The 18,984-nt window shown below is 50.6% G+C and overlaps 1 protein-coding gene across 1 annotated transcript in view; it reads right to left on the reverse strand.

The window, feature by feature from the left end:
* ATP8B3 (ATPase phospholipid transporting 8B3) overlaps window positions 1-18,984 on the reverse strand; it is a 198,334-nt gene that overhangs the window by 138,323 nt on the left and 41,027 nt on the right. The window contains exons 3-6 of the mRNA XM_066574488.1: window positions 18,893-18,984; window positions 6,464-6,577; window positions 3,945-4,043; window positions 208-269 (exon numbers count right to left, since the gene is read on the reverse strand). Of these exons, the coding sequence (XP_066430585.1) occupies window positions 208-269; window positions 3,945-4,043; window positions 6,464-6,577; window positions 18,893-18,984 (367 nt within the window). The remainder of the gene's footprint in view (window positions 1-207; window positions 270-3,944; window positions 4,044-6,463; window positions 6,578-18,892) is intronic.

The following is an 18,984-nucleotide window of genomic DNA, read 5'->3' on the forward strand; positions in this document are numbered from 1 at the left end:
CGGTTTGGCTTATTTATGGAAATCGCTGACAAGAAATGTTCTCGATACGATTAATTCTACTCTGACATGTCTTGTGCCATGTATGTGCACAGATGGCGGATTTCAGGGAATATACCTCCATTACGCCGTTCTCTCTGACTTTAACCACAACCAACAATTATAGAGAAACATACTTCATTCTGCAAAGACAAAACAAAAAACTCCAACCTTTTTTCCTGAAGGGTTTCACACGGTCGGTTGTTTATCGCGTTGTCACTTCTGTGGCGGGCCTGAAAAGATTAAAGTATTATTCTGCGTCTGATCATTTCACAGTGGGGCTGCATTCCCACGAATGTATATCGGCTCGGTTTTCACGCCGAGCCAATATACGTCGTCCTCATCTGCAGGGGGGAGGGGTGATGGAAGAGCCGGGAGCAGGAACTGAGCTCCCGCCCCCTCTCTGCCCCTCTGCACTATTTGCAATGAAAGGAGGGGGGATGGGGCGGAGCTAAATTCTGCGAATTAGCCCCACCCCCATCCCGCCTCTCCCCATTGCAAATAGTGCAGAGGGGCAGAGAGGGGGCGGGAGCTCAGTTCCTGCTCCCGGCTCTTCCATCCCCCCCCCCCCCGCAGATGAGGACGACGTATATCGGCTCGGCGTGAAAACCGAGTCGATATACGTTCATGGGAATGCAGTCTAATACCCAGTTAAAAATAGGATTAAAAATTGACATCCCATGGGAGGTGACATGTAATCTCTTAAAGGGTCACTAACTTCTCAGACAACTTGTACTTATATGATAAGCAGCAAAACTGCTATGTACTTTATTTACCTAAAATTATGTTTTTATGCTGAAAAATCCCTCTGAAGTGTTGTCTCCCTCCTCCCTGCTGGCCAAAGCTGCTAGCTCTTGGTTGAAAGGTGGAGTTGCTAGTATGGAGCAGAAAATATGTAATCCTGCTCATTGAGTGGAATACAGAGGCAAGAGGGAGGGAAAAACAGATGGAGAGCTGCAAGTAGAGATAATGGTGAACTCTTCTACTGCTCATACACAGGAGGAGGCTCTAGCTCTAGCTTAGTAGGTAAGTTGTGGTAAGAGATGGTAACACCAGGATACAGTTCATACAGGGCCTTATTGTTGGCAGCCAAAGGTCAGTAATCCATAGCAGATTACATTCAGGCTCATACAGAAAATGAAATCCTGCTTGTCCAGCACTAAATAGACACTTGTCACCCTGACCATGCAGGTAGTTTTCTAGCACCCACCCATCAAGACCTCAAACCAGTATGCTCCAATACCACATGTAGTGGCTTCTTTTCCCGAGAGGAATGAGAGTTCTGATTTTCAGCCCCCAGTGCACTGAGCGCACCCATCGTATAGCTCCTAGAGGAGCTGATCCCCCACAGCTGAACAGGCTATGGGTTAAAGGAACAGCTCATGCTGGCCCCAGGAAGGGAACGGCAGGCCCCACTGCCCATCTACCCAGCGCCCTACACAATATCCAGCCCAGAGCAGGCTTACTAAAAGTCCTAAGCAGATGGTTTCCTAAGCAGAAAACAACACTTCCAGGATTCTTTGCATCTCATCCAGCTTCTCCTCGATGAGATATTCTTCCTGGGTCTAACACACAAAGGACAGCATTCTGGGGGAAACATAGTGTCCCTCCGGCACTCTCCCTGTCACTGTCTCACATAGGTACACTGCTAAGTTTTTCTGCACACTCTTGCCTGATTACAGTAAGTGGATAGAATAGCGCCTTGGGAACCAGAGGAGGCATGCAATATTCCCCGGAGAGAATCTCCAACTCCCCAAACGATCCACCTCGGTGGAGAGCCGCTAAGCTGCTAAGTCTTTCTGCACACTCTTGCCTGATTATATATGTGTGTGTAATTAGCATTTAGAAAGCAAGAATCTCTGTGGTTCTCCAAGAACAGACTAGAGCACAGCAGCAGCTCCTCCCACCAGTCCTGCGAGGATGGAGAAATAGATATATATACCATGCACAGGGGAAGGAGGTAGGATGCCAGATAGAAGGCATATAAAGAAGGAGGGTTATTCCTCATGTACTCACACAAGGCAGCTTGTTCAAAAAAGTTATCTGAGAACTCAGGTACGCTGTAACATCTTACAGAATACTGCTAGGATGAAGGTGCATGCTGCGTGTAAGGTGGAGGCCGAGACAATCCAAGACGACAGTGGGAGGACACGGAAAAAAATCATGCAAATACCACATTGTGGCCGCAGCGTGTGAGCGTAAACTACCTGTGGGAAATCACATGTGACGCGCTCGTTGTGCCGCAGGCCGAGCTTTGAGCAAGCATGGCTTTTATCCTGATCCTGTTTGGGCATAGACATAAGCTTACTCCATTGCACATGGCAAGTGGATTTCTGGCATGCCCTGCTGGGATGGTGACGTACCCAATATCAGTGTTGGGCGAGGTGAACACTTGCTAAAAAAAAGTCTGTTACATCCCCACCCCCCACCCCCCAAAAAAAACCCACATTTTTTCCTACGTGTGCGGCTCCGTCTGGCCTCCCTATTGGCTCCTTGTGTCCGTTTATTTCCCTTATGCCGTTTTTCACACATTCACAAACAATAACCTGAAACAAGCCTGATTCTTTTTTTCCGTCTTTATTACAAATAAAGGACAGCGAACAGACTGCGTACAAATGGTATCCGTGTGCGCTCCGGTTTTTTCTATCCTTATTGACGTGAATGGATGAGTCTCGTCCATAAGACATATCAGGATAGTGCATGCCATGAGCTTGTTCACACAGTGCTAGTAAAAAAGCTCGATATGTGTTGCAGCAGAGAATAACACTAGTATGAATGTCCAGTGGTTTTCTGTTTTATATATATATATATATATATATATATATTTTTTTTTTTTTTTTTAATCTTCCGGCCATTGGCTGTGGTGGGTGGGCAGGCACGTGGTTTATGCATTCTGGGCCCGTACACTTACTGTTATGGCTGATCTATATAGGATACTGAGATTATATATATTATATACCTTATGCTAGTTATTTACCACCAAGTCGTTTTAAGCCTCCTGGGACATTAGAGTAATATTAATCACTACTTGTAGTTTCCCAAGAGCGGCGCCTGCAATTACAAGCGCTGGCCACTACACCAGGGTCTTCTGCGGGTGCCTAATCAGCTGATCGTCCAGGGTCTTGAGCTGCAGACCCCAGCCGACCAACTAGTGATTAACTATCCTGAGAATACATCATTAATAGTTTTTGCCCGGAAAACACCCATAAATTCCAGAAAAACCCCTTGGGGGCTGCATTCAGACGAACGTATATCGGCTCGGTTTTCACGCCGAGCCGATATACGTTGTCCTTGTGGGCAGGGGAGGGGGGGAGGATGGAAGAGCGAGGAGCTGAGCTCCTGCCCCCTCTCTGCCTCCTCTCCGCCCCTCTGCACTATTTGCAATGGGGAGAGGCGGGCTGGGGGCGGGGCTAAATTCCGAGAATTAGCCCCGCCCCGCCTCTCCCCATTGCAAATAGTGCAGAGGGGCGGACAGGGGGCGGGAGCTCAGTTCCTGCTCCTGGCTCTTCCATCCTCGCCCCCCCCCCTGCACACGAGGACAACGTATATTGGCTCGGCGTGAAAACCGATCCGATATACGTTCGTGGGAATGCACCCTAAAATTGACAAAATGATAACAAAATGTCCCAAAATATTCTGACATCTAAATAAATACTGAAAAAATTGGGCAAGTGATGATGTAACTCCAGCAATCGTTAGCTGGTTCAGTAAAGTGATTAATCACAAGATTTTTAAATATGAAAAAGAGAGAAGACGGGGCAGACGGGGCAGACGGGCCTCAACTAGACAGACAGACAACTTCAGTCCAATCGCCTTGTAGACGCTGACAGTTATTCTACACAATCTGGATACAGAATAACACAGAATGCACAAATGTAACGATACGATATTCAGATTGTAGCACTTACAACATCATCAACAAGGTCTTTGATCCCTCTGATGGTCAACAGGATTAGCAAGGGCAGCATAAGGGCAAACCATGGCATCGTGGAAATCGCAGGAACAGTCTGGAAGTAACAGAAGGTGGAGATTAAAGGCGGCCCTACGCTGGAACCTCGGCCCTGGCTCCCCCAGAATAGGTGGTACACAGTGTGATAGACATGGGACAAGTACAAACCCCATTGATTAATTCGTACATTGGCCAATAAACTTAAGCTGTAAGGCTGCAATCAAGGCTCCTCATGTCTTGCAGTCCCTACTCTATCAAGACACAAAACACGCAACACAGGACACAAAACACCCAGCAAGCTGAAAGCTGACATGACACAAACACAGGTAGACAAGACTGAAGAAATACAGCTTCCTCTTGCAGAGGGGCTGGAGTGTATATCTACACCCAAACCCAGAGGTTGGCTAACCAAAATAATCATACCCAGCCAGCTCAATTATCCCCTAACAGTGAAGGTGTCATGGAACCCAGAAATACAACACAGAGTTCAGCAGCGCAACCTGACAATTAGGGTGAATGGTGTGTGGGGGATGAAGTCAGATGGAAGGGGTCATTCTGAAGGGGAATGTAGAAGAATGGAAAATGGAGAAGCGTTTGATTGGGGAATGTGGTAGGCCTCCATTAAGAGAAGTTTTTAGGACACACAGTTTAAAAATTGAGGGCTGTAGATGAATTTTTTTAACCCTAATTCTTTGGATAAAAAAAATGCCAAGGAGCTCCGGCATCCACTTGGAGATCCAATGCTTTCAGGGCTGAAACGCGTAAGCAGTTATGTTCTGTATGTCCCCGGTCATAGGTTTAATGATTGTCAATAAGGACTTGGATCTTTTAGTAGACACTGGATCTCCTTGCCACTCCTCTGCTCTTTCTCATGCACGTTGCTTCCAGCAGGTCTGTGCATCCACATGATACAGGTGAACTGGACTTTCCAATCATTCTCTGATTGGCTGGCTGGGGTAGCACATTCCTGACAACTGGTGCAGAAAGTGAAAAATCTTGGAGATGGGCGTGTGAGGTTTGGATTAAGGAGGAATTTAGCAAAAAAGGGGGCTCAGGCAGGGTGGTAGACAGATGAGGGATGAGAAAAAAGGTGATGCAGCACTGTGAGACAGCCGAGAACGTGAAGGAGGAGACAGAAGCTTCTTTTAACCATTTCTGCATCTTTTGTACAGGCTATATATACATAGAGCTCAACAAGCACTATATAGAGAATGCAGTGCTGTTGGTTCTGCATGGGATCTAGCGATCACGTGATCACCAGCAACCCCCAACATGTCACAGCACTGAATGTGACTATTGTCACTATATGGGGCTGTTTTCCCCTATAACTAGGGCTCCTATGGATGCCCCATTCACAGTGAAAGAAAAATGACAGTGTGAATGTTCCCCAGAGGTCTCATGACATCATAGGGGGCATAGATGTTTAAAATAAAGTAAAAAAAAAAAATTATATATATTAGTTGTTATACCCAGCTTCGCCCGAGTTAATTTGGTACAGGTGTACTGTTTACCAGTTGTTCGCGTGGAAAATTTTATCAAGTTGAAGTTTCTTTAGAGGAACTAAGTAATAAAATCTGTATCCACATAGAGGAGCATTAGATTCTCCTCAGACTGCATGTACCGATGTCCCTCTCGCAGATTTTCACATTTTTTCACGCTTAGAATTGAATATTGAAGTTGCAACCCCTGATTTTTCCTATTTAGGACATAAAGAATGGTCGTGGCAAATTTCATGTTGTTTTATGCTGCTTATAGGAATTGTTGCTGCCCATGGTAATTACATAAAAAATACCTTCAAAATGCCATGGAAACAATGTAAAGATGCCCACGAATTGCCATATGGCAATGCAGCCCAACACTTCCCACTCCTCACAGGTGCGACTGTAATTATAATCAATGTTACTGACTTCACAACAATACGTATATACAGCTACTACAAAGATAGGTTTCTCTACATTCCTGACACCTTCTATGGGGAGTGACCTGCAGCTTGAAGGGTTATCCCAAAACCTAAAATCCCATGGATAGGGGAAAACTTTATGATTGGTGGAGCCTCACCCCAGCAGTCCCAAGAACAGGAATCTCGTGTCCCCTTTCCTCCTCACTTGGGATCTCTGCACCTCCCACAGTGAGAAGAATGAATGGGGAAATGATCTGCATGGTGCCACCATGTTCATTTTCAGTAGGACTGCCGGAGGTGGCCAAGTGATTGTTATTCCATCAGCCCCATTGAAACGAAAGGAGCAGTCGCTGCACACGTTGGGCCATCACTCCATTCAATCTGATGGATGGGGCAGCGAGTCCACAGTGACAGGAGAGGGGTTCACGGACCCCCATTCAGTGGGAGTATCAGTGGTGAGACCCCCACTGAACATTAAATTATCCGCTTGCCTTCTAAATAGAAAGGGTCATAGAAGCGAAATGTCAGCATGCTCCTGTATATCTTCTCATCCCCAGGAGGACACTCGGGGCACTTACCTGCAAAATAATGACAAACAGGAAGTAGAGGTTCGCTGCTCTGTGAAACTGCTCAAACAGAGTGAGAGGAAGGAATGTGAAGAAGTTGTACTTGCTGGTCTTAATACTGTTGTCCTTGAAAAAAACAAAAACACAAGTATCAAATTGAATGTGACTACAACTCACCCTAGGAGTCGGTCATGGCTCGGTGCTCGCACCAGGGGACTTTACCTTCAGCTACTATTCATGATATGACTTCACCCTAGGAGTCGGTCATGGCTCGGTGCTCGCACCAGGGGATTTTACCTTCAGCTACTATTCACAATGTGACTTCACCCTAGGAGTCGGTCATGGCTCGGTGCTCGCACCAGGGGACTTTACCTTCAGCTACTATTCACGATATGACGTCACCCTAGGAGTCGGTCATGGCTCGGTGCTCACACCAGGGGACTTTACCTTCAGCTACTATTCATGATGTGACGTCACCCTAGGAGTCGGTCATGGCTCGGTGCTCGCACCAGGGGACTTTACCTTCGGCTACTATTCATGATATGACGTCACCCTAGGAGTCAGTCATGGCTTGGTGCTCGCACCAGGGGACTTTACCTTCAGCTACTATTCATGATGTGACGTCACCCTAGGAGTCGGTCATGGCTCGGTGCTCGCACCAGGGGACTTTACCTTCATCTACTATTCATGATGTGACTGTCAGAACCGGCAACTCTCGGGGCCGCCGTGCCCGCACCACCGGTCCGGCCACCCGGGGTACAGGAGCGCGGCGCAGAGGTACCCCGGTTCTTGTGATCTCCCCGGGCCGCTGTAAGACTGGTCGCCGCCGGGTTGCTAGGGAGGCAGCTGGTGCTTCTAGTGTCCTGACTACCAGGCTGGCTTCCCTAGTAACTGTCTGTGCAGCTAGACTGGGGGCGTGTCCCCAGCACCGCCCTGATTAGCCCTGCTGCTGTCAGGCTCCCCGCCCCAATCAGCTTCTGGGGCGGGAGCGCTGACAGCATTTAAATAGGTGTGTTTTCCTCTCAGGCCTCGCCAGTGTTAGTTTGGTTCTCCAGCTGCACCCGCGTTTATCCTGACTGCTCTTGTGACCTCGGCTTTTCTGACACCTGCTTTTGGACTTGACTACGTTTTTGCCTGACCCCTCCGTACTGCGTACCCTCTTGTTGCCTACCCGGATTGTCTGACCATTCTACCGTTGCTTGTCTCAGTGTCTGTTTGTCTCCCGTGTCCCGCTTCCCTAGTGAGGGTAGGGACCGTCGCCCAGTTGTCGCCCTGGGGGTTAGCCCAGGGGGGCAAGTAGGCAGGGACAGGGGTTGCGGGATATCTCAGGGACCCCCATATCCCGGACACTGTCCTGACAGTAACACTGGCCGAACTAAGGTCAGACCCTTGCATCCGCCCGGCAACTTTGAGCCCCTCGATGGAGGCCGTGGCGGCTGTAGCGAACCAGGTCCAGGTCCTTACGACCCTTGCCCAGGACCTAACAGCCCGCTTGCAGCCACGGGAACAAGTGGCAGCTGCAGGTCCCATGCAGCCCTCGTCCGCTCCAGGAACGATGTCAGAACCTCGAGCCACGCTTCCGGATTGCTTCTCCGGAGAGAGAGATCAGTTTTTTGCATTTAGAGAGAGCTGCAAGCTCTACTTTGATCTCCGCCCCCACTCCTCTGGTACTGAATACCAGAAAGTGGGAATCGTAATTACCCGCCTGAGGGGAGAGCCCCAGAATTGGGCTTTCTCGCTACCAGCTGGCTCTCCAGCCCGACTATCCCTTGACGCCTTTTTTTTCGCCCTGGGTCAAATTTATGACGAACCCGACCGGGCGGGCTACGCAGTCTCCAAACTTCTGGCCCTGCGCCAGGGTTGTAAGATGGCGGAGGACTACTGTTCCCAATTCCGTCAACATTGTACGGAATCCCGGTGGAACGATGCCGCCCTAAAAGACTTATTTTTGACCGGTCTGTCTGAGGGTCTCAAGGACCTACTTGTGGCCCACCCAGAGCCTAAAACCCTGGAGCAAGCCATGTCGCTGGCTATTCGAGCCGACCGACGTTTGAGGGCCAGACACGCCGCTCGGACCACCCCACTCCCCACGTCTACTTCTTCGACTGACCCGACCTTTTACCCTCCCACCACCGAGGCCATGGAGCTGGGAGCCGTGAACCCCGAGCAACGACGGGAACACCGCCTGAAGAAGAACCTCTGCTTCTACTGTGGGGAGCCGGGTCACCGCATTGCTACCTGCGCTAAGAAGCCACGGCAGGAAGAACTCCCGCTCCTAGGCAGTTATCGGGGGGACTGTCTAGGAGCCAAGGTACTCCCTGTGTTGTCCAAGATGTTAGTGCCTTGCACCCTAGAATTTCATGCTTTCCACCGTACTGGGCAAGCCTTTGTTGATTCGGGGGCTGCGGCTAATTTCGTTAACTTTAATTTCGTTGCTCAACTGTCCGGGGTTTTGTTACGTTTAGAAACTCCGATTCTGGTTTCAGGAGTGGACTCCACTCCTTTGCAAGCAGGGGTGGTTAATCTGGTAACCCCTGAAGTAAGGTTTACTATAGGAGCCTTACACGTGGAAACCTGCACCTTTCTAGTGATGAGAGATTTGTCTGTGGACGTCGTCCTAGGCCTCCCCTGGCTCCGGGAGCACAACCCGGTAGTAAATTGGGACACGTTGGAACTGGTAAAGTGGGGTCCCCGCTGTGCCAACCACCTTTGTGCGGTGAAGGTGGGAATCTCCACCTGCGAGGGGAGCCCCCTACCAGAATACCTCTCCGAGTTTTCTGACGTGTTCTCCAAACAATTATCTGAAGCTCTGCCCCCTCATAGGGAATGGGACTGTAAAATAGACTTGATTCCTGGGGCCAAACTTCCTAAGGGCCGCATTTATAACGTTACGGTTCCAGAGAGAGAATCCATGAGGGACTACATCCAGGACAGCCTGGCCAAGGGGCACATCCGGCCCTCAGAATCCCCGGTGGGTGCCGGGTTTTTCTTCGTTGAGAAGAAGGATGGGGGTCTCCGGCCCTGTATTGACTATAGAGAGCTAAATAAAATCACAGTCCGAAACCAGTATGCTCTTCCACTCATTCCTGACCTCCTCAACCAGGTCGCTGGTGCCCGATGGTTTTCTAAACTTGATCTCAGGGGAGCATACAACCTCATCCGCATTCGGGAGGGGGATGAGTGGAAAACCGCCTTCAATACGCCCCTCGGGCATTTTGAATACCTAGTTATGCCTTTTGGATTGTGTAACGCCCCCGCCATTTTTCAGGGGTACATGAACTCAGTGTTTCAGGATATCATGGGGGTGTTCGTGGTTGTATATCTAGACGACATTTTGATTTTTTCCTCCGACTTGCCGAGTCACCATACTCACGTTCAGACTGTGCTAGCTCGACTCAGACATAACAAGCTGTTTGCTAAACTCGAGAAATGTGTTTTCGGGGTACAAAAGATATCATTTTTGGGGTATATCATCACGCCATGCGACTTCCAGATGGATCCTGAAAAGGTGAAGGCCATCACGGAGTGGGCTCAGCCAGGGTCGTTGAAAGCCCTTCAACGCTTCCTCGGCTTCGCCAACTACTATCGCAAATTCATTAAAGACTTCTCCGTGGTGGCTAAACCTCTAACGGACCTCACCAGAAAGGGGGCAGATGTGAGGACCTGGTCTGCTGAGGCTCTGAGGGCCTTCGATACCCTAAAGGCGGCGTTCTCTTCTGCACCTGTCCTAGTACAACCAGATCTGTCCAGTCCTTTTGTGGTGGAGGTAGATGCCTCTGAGTTTGGTGTGGGAGCGGTACTGTCCCAAGGTCCCTCCACTCTCACCAACCTTAGACCGTGTGCCTATTTTTCTAGGAAGTTTTCGTCCACCGAACGGAACTATGATATAGGCAACCGGGAATTGCTGGCGATTAAGTGGGCTTTCGAAGAGTGGAGGCATTTTTTGGAAGGAGCCCATCACCAGATTACGGTACTCACTGACCATAAAAACCTCACTTATCTAGATTCCGCTAAGAGGTTAAATGCTCGGCAAGCCCGCTGGGCCTTGTTTTTCTCTCGGTTCAATTTTGTTGTTACCTATAGACCCGGTTCTAAGAATGTCAAGGCTGATGCCCTGTCTAGGAGTTTTGGTTCTCCGGAACCTTCCGAGCCGGAGCCTGAGAGCATTCTCTCCCCCGGGGTGGTCCTCGCTGCTGTCTCCTCCGACCTTTCACCTCTCATTCACGCCGCTCAACAATCTGCTCCTGAAGCCCTTCCGGAAGGCAAATTATTTGTCCCGTTGTCACTGAGATTGAAAGTGTTAGAGGAGACACATGCTTCAGTCCTAGCTGGACACCCCGGTATCAGGGGTACTCTGGAGTTAGCGGCCAGACTCTATTGGTGGCCGCACATGGCCAAGGATGTACGGGTATTTGTGTCCGCGTGCCCGGTTTGCGCAAGGGGGAAGAACCTCAGGAGACGTCCTGAGGGGCCTCTTCTGCCCTTGCCCATTCCGTCCAGGCCATGGTCCCATTTGTCCATGGATTTTATTACTGATCTGCCATCCTCGCTGGGGAATACGGTCATTTGGGTAATAGTTGACCGTTTCTCCAAAATGTCTCATTTTGTTCCACTTGGCAAGTTGCCTAACGCCAAACTTTTGTCTGAGATGTTCATCAAGGAGATTGTTCGGTTACATGGCATCCCCGAGGACATTGTGTCTGATAGAGGGGTTCAGTTCGTCGCTCGCTTCTGGCGAGCCTTCTGTAAAAATCTAAACGTTAATTTGTCCTTTTCCTCCGCTTTCCATCCCGAGAGTAACGGACAAACGGAACGGATGAACCAAGAACTTATCCAGTATCTGCGACTGTTTGTCTCTGATAACCAGCATCAGTGGGCCAACTACTTACCTCTCGCCGAATTTGCTATTAACAACCATGGTAACTCGTCGACCCAACTGTCACCTTTTTTTTGTAACTATGGGTTCCATCCCCGGTTCTCGCTTTCTACTCCTTTGGTCTCGAACAATCCGGCCGCCGACATATCCGCCGAAGAACTGTGCACAGTTTGGGCCCAGGTTCGTAAGAACCTTCAGGGTTCCCAAGAGAAACTGCGTAAATACGCAAATAAAAGACGTACTATCTCTGCACCTTTTGTGGTCGGGGAGCAGGTTTTATTATCATCTAAGAATCTGAGACTTAAGGTTCCCTCCCTGAAACTTGCTCCTCGGTTCATTGGCCCATTTACGGTTTCTCAGGTTATCAACCCGGTGTCATATAAGTTGGCACTTCCTGACCCCTGGAAGGTCCACAAGGTTTTTCACAAGAACTTGCTTAAGAAGTATGTGACTCCAGTTCTCCCCACCCAGAACCCGCCTCCTCCCTCTCTGGTACAGGGGGAACTGGAGTATGAAGTAGAAAGGCTTGTGGATGCCCGACGGGTTAGAGGTGGGCTGCAGTACCTGGTCCACTGGAGAGGATTTGGCCCTGAGGATAGGACGTGGGTCCCTGCCAGGGACGTTCATGCGCCACGCCTAGTCCAGGCATTCCACAGGGCTTTCCCGCTTAAGCCCGCACCTGGCCATGGGGGTCCGGTGTACCCCCGTAGAAGGGGGGGTACTGTCAGAACCGGCAACTCTCGGGGCCGCCGTGCCCGCACCACCGGTCCGGCCACCCGGGGTACAGGAGCGCGGCGCAGAGGTACCCCGGTTCTTGTGATCTCCCCGGGCCGCTGTAAGACTGGTCGCCGCCGGGTTGCTAGGGAGGCAGCTGGTGCTTCTAGTGTCCTGACTACCAGGCTGGCTTCCCTAGTAACTGTCTGTGCAGCTAGACTGGGGGCGTGTCCCCAGCACCGCCCTGATTAGCCCTGCTGCTGTCAGGCTCCCCGCCCCAATCAGCTTCTGGGGCGGGAGCGCTGACAGCATTTAAATAGGTGTGTTTTCCTCTCAGGCCTCGCCAGTGTTAGTTTGGTTCTCCAGCTGCACCCGCGTTTATCCTGACTGCTCTTGTGACCTCGGCTTTTCTGACACCTGCTTTTGGACTTGACTACGTTTTTGCCTGACCCCTCCGTACTGCGTACCCTCTTGTTGCCTACCCGGATTGTCTGACCATTCTACCGTTGCTTGTCTCAGTGTCTGTTTGTCTCCCGTGTCCCGCTTCCCTAGTGAGGGTAGGGACCGTCGCCCAGTTGTCGCCCTGGGGGTTAGCCCAGGGGGGCAAGTAGGCAGGGACAGGGGTTGCGGGATATCTCAGGGACCCCCATATCCCGGACACTGTCCTGACAGTGACGTCACCCTAGGAGTCGGTCATGGCTCGGTGCTCGCACCAGGGGACTTTACCTTAAGCTACTATTCATGATGTGACGTCACCCTAGGAGTCAGTCATGGCTTGGTGCTCACACCAGGGGACTTCACCCTCAGCTACTATTCATGATGTGACGTCACCCTAGGAGTCGGTCATGGCTCGGTGCTCGCACCAGGGGACTTTACCTTCAGCTACTATTCACGATATGACGTCACCCTAGGAGTCAATCATGGCTCGGTGCTCCTCCACCAGGGGACTTTACCTTCAGCTACTATTCATGATGTGACGTCACCCTAGGAGTCGGTCATGGCTCGGTGCTCGCACCAAGGGACTTTACCTTCAGCTACTATTCACGATATGACGTCACCCTAGGAGTCAATCATGGCTCGGTGCTCGCACCAGGGGACTTTACCTTCAGCTACTATTCATGATGTGACGTCACCCTAGGAGTCGGTCATGGCTCGGTGCTCGCACCAGGGGACTTTGCCTTCAGCTACTATTCATGATATGACTTCACCCTAGGAGTCGGTCATGGCTCGGTGCTCACACCAGGGGACTTTACCTTCAGCTACTATTCACGATATGATGCTACCCTAGGAGTCGGTCATGGCTCGGTGCTCGCACCAGGGGACTTTACCTTCAGCTACTATTCATGATGTGACGTCACCCTAGGAGTCGGTCATGGCTCGGTGCTCGCACCAGGGGACTTTACCTTCAGCTACTATTCATGATGTGACGTCACCCTAGGAGTCGGTCATGGCTCGGTGCTCACACCAGGGGACTTTACCTTCAGCTACTATTCACGATGTGACGTCACCCTAGGAGTCGGTCATGGCTCGGTGCTCACACCAGGGGACTTTACCTTCAGCTACTATTCACAATGTGACTTCACCCTAGGAGTCGGTCATGGCTCGGTGCTCACACCAGGGGACTTTACCTTCAGCTACTATTCATGATATGACTTCACCCTAGGAGTCGGTCATGGCTCAGTGCTCACACCAGGGGACTTCACCCTCAGCTACTATTCATAATGTGACGTCACCCTAGGAGTCGGTCATGGCTCGGTTCTCGCACCAGGGGACTTTACCTTCAGCTACTATTCATGATATGACTTCACCCTAGGAGTCGGTCATGGCTCGGTGCTGTCACCAGGGGACTTTACCCTCAGCTACTATTCATGATGTGACGTCACCCTAGGAGTCGGTCATGGCTCGGTGTTCGCACCCGGGGACTTTACCTTCAGCTACTATTCATGATATGACGTCACCCTAGGAGTCAGTCATGGCTTGGTGCTCGCACCAGGGGACTTTACCTTCAGCTACTATTCATGATGTGACGTCACCCTAGGAGTCGGTCATGGCTCGGTGCTCGCACCAGGGGACTTTACCTTCAGCTACTATTCATGATGTGACGTCACCCTAGGAGTCGGTCATTGCTCGGTGCTCGCACCAGGGGACTTTACCTTAAGCTACTATTCATGATGTGACGTCACCCTAGGAGTCAGTCATGGCTTGGTGCTCACACCAGGGGACTTCACCCTCAGCTACTATTCATGATGTGACGTCACCCTAGGAGTCGGTCATGGCTCGGTGCTCGCACCAGGGGACTTTACCTTCAGCTACTATTCACGATAGGACGTCACCCTAGGAGTCAATCATGGCTCGGTGCTCCTCCACCAGGGGACTTTACCTTCAGCTACTATTCATGATGTGACGTCACCCTAGGAGTCGGTCATGGCTCGGTGCTCGCACCAGGGGACTTTACCTTCAGCTACTATTCACGATATGACGTCACCCTAGGAGTCGGTCATGGCTCGGTGCTCGCACCAGGGGACTTTACCTTCAGCTACTATTCACGATGTGACGTCACCCTAGGAGTCGGTCATGGCTCGGTGCTCGCACCAGGGGACTTTACCTTCAGCTACTATTCATGATATGACTTCACCCTAGGAGTCGGTCATGGCTCGGTGCTCACACCAGGGGACTTTACCTTCAGCTACTATTCACGATGTGACGTCACCCTAGGAGTCGGTGATGGCTTGGTGCTCACACCAGGGGACTTTACCTTAAGCTACTATTCAACATGTGACGTCACCCTAGGAGTCGGTCATGGCTCGGTGCTCACACCAGGGGACTTTACCTTCAGCTACTATTCACGATATGATGCTACCCTAGGAGTCGGTCATGGCTCGGTGCTCGCACCAGGGGACTTTACCTTCAGCTACTATTCATGATGTGACGTCACCCTAGGAGTCGGTCATGGCTCGGTGCTCGCACCAGGGGACTTTACCTTCAGCTACTATTCACGATATGACGTCACCCTAGGAGTCAATCATCGCTCGGTGCTCCTCCACCAGGGGACTTTACCTTAAGCTACTATTCATGATGTGACGTCACCCTAGGAGTCAGCCATGGCTCGGTGCTCGCACCAGGGGACTTTACCTTTAGCTACTATTCATGATATGACTTCACCCTAGGAGTTGGTCATGGCTCGGTGCTCGCACCAGGGGACTTTACCTTCAGCTACTATTCACGATATGACGTCACCCTAGGAGTCAATCATGGCTCGGTGCTCCTCCACCAGGGGACTTTACCTTCAGCTACTATTCATGATGTGACGTCACCCTAGGAGTCGGTCATGGCTCGGTGCTCGCACCAGGGGACTTTACCTTCAGCTACTATTCACGATATGACGTCACCCTAGGAGTCAATCATGGCTCGGTGCTCACACCAGGGGACTTTACCTTCAGCTACTATTCACGATATGATGCTACCCTAGGAGTCGGTCATGGCTCGGTGCTCGCACCAGGGGACTTTACCTTCAGCTACTATTCACGATATGACTTCACCCTAGGAGTTGGTCATGGCTCGGTGCTCGCACCAGGGGACTTTACCTTCAGCTACTATTCACGATATGACGTCACCCTAGGAGTCAATCATGGCTCGGTGCTCCTCCACCAGGGGACTTTACCTTCAGCTACTATTCATGATGTGACGTCACCCTAGGAGTCGGTCATGGCTCGGTGCTCGCACCAGGGGACTTTACCTTCAGCTACTATTCATGATGTGACGTCACCCTAGGAGTCGGTCATGGCTCGGTGCTCGCACCAGGGGACTTTACCTTCAGCTACTATTCACGATGTGACGTCACCCTAGGAGTCGGTCATGGCTCGGTGCTCGCACCAGGGGACTTTACCTTCAGCTACTATTCATGATATGACTTCACCCTAGGAGTCGGTCATGGCTCGGTGCTCACACCAGGGGACTTTACCTTCAGCTACTATTCACGATGTGACGTCACCCTAGGAGTCGGTGATGGCTTGGTGCTCACACCAGGGGACTTTACCTTAAGCTACTATTCAACATGTGACGTCACCCTAGGAGTCGGTCATGGCTCGGTGCTCACACCAGGGGACTTTACCTTCAGCTACTATTCATGATATGACGTCACCCTAGGAGTCGGTCATGGCTCGGTGCTCGCACCAGGGGACTTTACCTTCAGCTACTATTCATGATGTGACGTCACCCTAGGAGTCGGTCATGGCTCGGTGCTCGCACCAGGGGACTTTACCTTCAGCTACTATTCACGATATGACGTCACCCTAGGAGTCAATCATCGCTCGGTGCTCCTCCACCAGGGGACTTTACCTTAAGCTACTATTCATGATGTGACGTCACCCTAGGAGTCAGCCATGGCTCGGTGCTCGCACCAGGGGACTTTACCTTCAGCTACTATTCATGATGTGACGTCACCCTAGGAGTCGGTCATGGCTCGGTGCTCGCACCAGGGGACTTTACCTTCAGCTACTATTCACGATATGACGTCACCCTAGGAGTCAATCATCGCTCGGTGCTCCTCCACCAGGGGACTTTACCTTCAGCTACTATTCACGATGTGACGTCACCCTAGGAGTCGGTCATGGCTCAGTGCTCACACCAGGGGACTTTACCTTAAGCTACTATTCATGATGTGACGTCACCCTAGGAGTCAGCCATGGCTCGGTGCTCGCACCAGGGGACTTTACCTTTAGCTACTATTCATGATATGACTTCACCCTAGGAGTCGGTCATGGCTCGGTGCTCCTCCACCAGGGGACTTTACCCTCAGCTACTATTCACGATATGACGTCACCCTAGGAGTCGGTCATGGCTCGGTGCTCGCACCAGGGGACTTTACGTTCAGCTACTATTCACAATATGACTTCACCCTAGGAGTCGGTCATGGCTCGGTGCTCACACCAGGGGACTTTACCTTCAGCTACTATTCATGATATGACTTCACCCTAGGAGTTGGTCATGGCTCGGTGCTCACACCAGGGGACTTTACCTTCAGCTACTATTCACTTTTACAGAATTCACAACTATTTCTTCACTTTTTGGAGGGTGGGGGGTGTGGGTGTCTTGTCTTGGGGAGCTGTAGCGCCCTTTCACACAAGGCAGAAATGTTCTGCTGGATGCCATCCATGGAAAATTCCACACACCAAAATTTGAGGAGGAGTTGAAAATCGCTTCATTCTACATTTAAAACCACATTTAAAAAAACGTGAATTTTGGTTCAGATTTCCGCAGCAGCAAACTGTGCTGCATCCCGGGGATTAATACTGATGAGGGTCAACGGCCCCCGTTACACCGCATGCAAAACCAACACACAACTTAGCAGCGGAAAATAAAAACTATCTAGCGATCGCCATCTCCTGACTTTCTATATTCAATAAAGGCCGAGCTCAAACTGTACATTGTGTGGTGTCTGAGAGGACAGATGCATTCTGGGTATCCACAACATGACATTTATAAGGTGAGGCTTCAGTAAGTCAGGCCGGTAACACGCAGCGTTTTCTGCTTGCCGTAGTGCTTAGGGGGTCGCCAACGGGGTTTTTTTTAATGACAAAAGGGTAGATAAGTGCAGAAAGACGACCCTTCTCACTTATTAAATGCCCTGCTGCTCCAGCACCGCCAGTCTGGGCTTGTGGCAGTCCAGTGCCAATCACGCACACATACCCGCTGAAGCCAGTTATTGGCTCCAGTAGTCCCGCAAAAAATGCATGTTATTTGACCGCTGCCGGAGCTTCTGGGATTGGCGCAGCAGCAGCCAGACTGGTGAGATATTTGAACTGTTAAAGGGGTTTTCCAGGACATTAAAAAAAGGTTATGCAGTCTTTAAATAAAGAAAAATTGATTACCCATCTATCCCCGCGGCTCCTCGTCCAGCGCTGCAGCCTCATTATCTGCCTCACAGAACCTGGCAGAAGCGGCGGGCAGTCATGTGCCATTCATTGTGCATGTGCCCGCTCAGCCACTCACAGGCTTCAGTGGTGATTCTTCTATGGCAGCTGAAGCCGTCCCATGCACAATGAACGGCACATGACCGCCGCTGGTTCTGTGTGGCAGGCACCAGCGCTGGATGGGGAGCCGTGGAGTTAAGGGAGTACTCAATTCTTTATATTAAAGGGTTGTCCCGCGGCAGCAAGTGGGGTTATACACTTCTGTATGGCCATATTAATGCACTTTGTAATATACATCGTGCATTAATTATGAGCCATACAGAAGTTATTCACTTACCTGCTCCGTTGCTAGCGTCCTCGTCTCCATGGTGCCGTCTAATTTCAGCGTCTAATCGCCCGATTAGACGCGCTTGCACAGTCCGGTCTTCTCCCTGGTGAATGGGGCCGCTCATGCCGGAGAGCTGCTCCTCGTAGCTCCGCCCCGTCACGTGTGCCGATTCCAGCCAATCAGGAGGGTGGAATCGGCAATGGACCGCACAGAGCCCACGGTGCACCATGGGAGAAGACCCGCGGTGCATCGTGGGTGAAGATCCCGGCGGCCATCTTAGTAAGGTAAGGAAGAAGTCGCAGCAGCGCGGGGATTCGGGTAAGCACTAAACGTTTTTTTTTTTAACACATGCATTGGGTTTGTCTCGCGCCGAACGGGGGGCCTATTGAATAAAAAAAAAAACGTTTTGGCACGGGACAACCCCTTTAAGGCCTTATAGCCCTTTTTATGTGCTAGAAAATCCCTTTAACAGGGTTTTTTCTTACACCCATTGACTCCTAGCAATGTTTTAAGAAATGTCAGACCCCCCCCCTAAGTAAGCACCTGTTGCTTATAATTTCTAGGAGATTTATGTAGAATTTACTAACTTGTGAAATTTAGCATAAACTTACCGCATATTTCTTCTTAGTAAAGAAAAGAAGGCTCTTCTTTGTAAATAGGTTATTAAACCTTCTGTCATTCGCTTTGACTTCCCAACTGTAAT

Source organism: Eleutherodactylus coqui, chromosome 7, assembly GCF_035609145.1.
Source record: "Eleutherodactylus coqui strain aEleCoq1 chromosome 7, aEleCoq1.hap1, whole genome shotgun sequence".
NCBI lineage: Eukaryota > Metazoa > Chordata > Amphibia > Anura > Eleutherodactylidae > Eleutherodactylus > Eleutherodactylus coqui.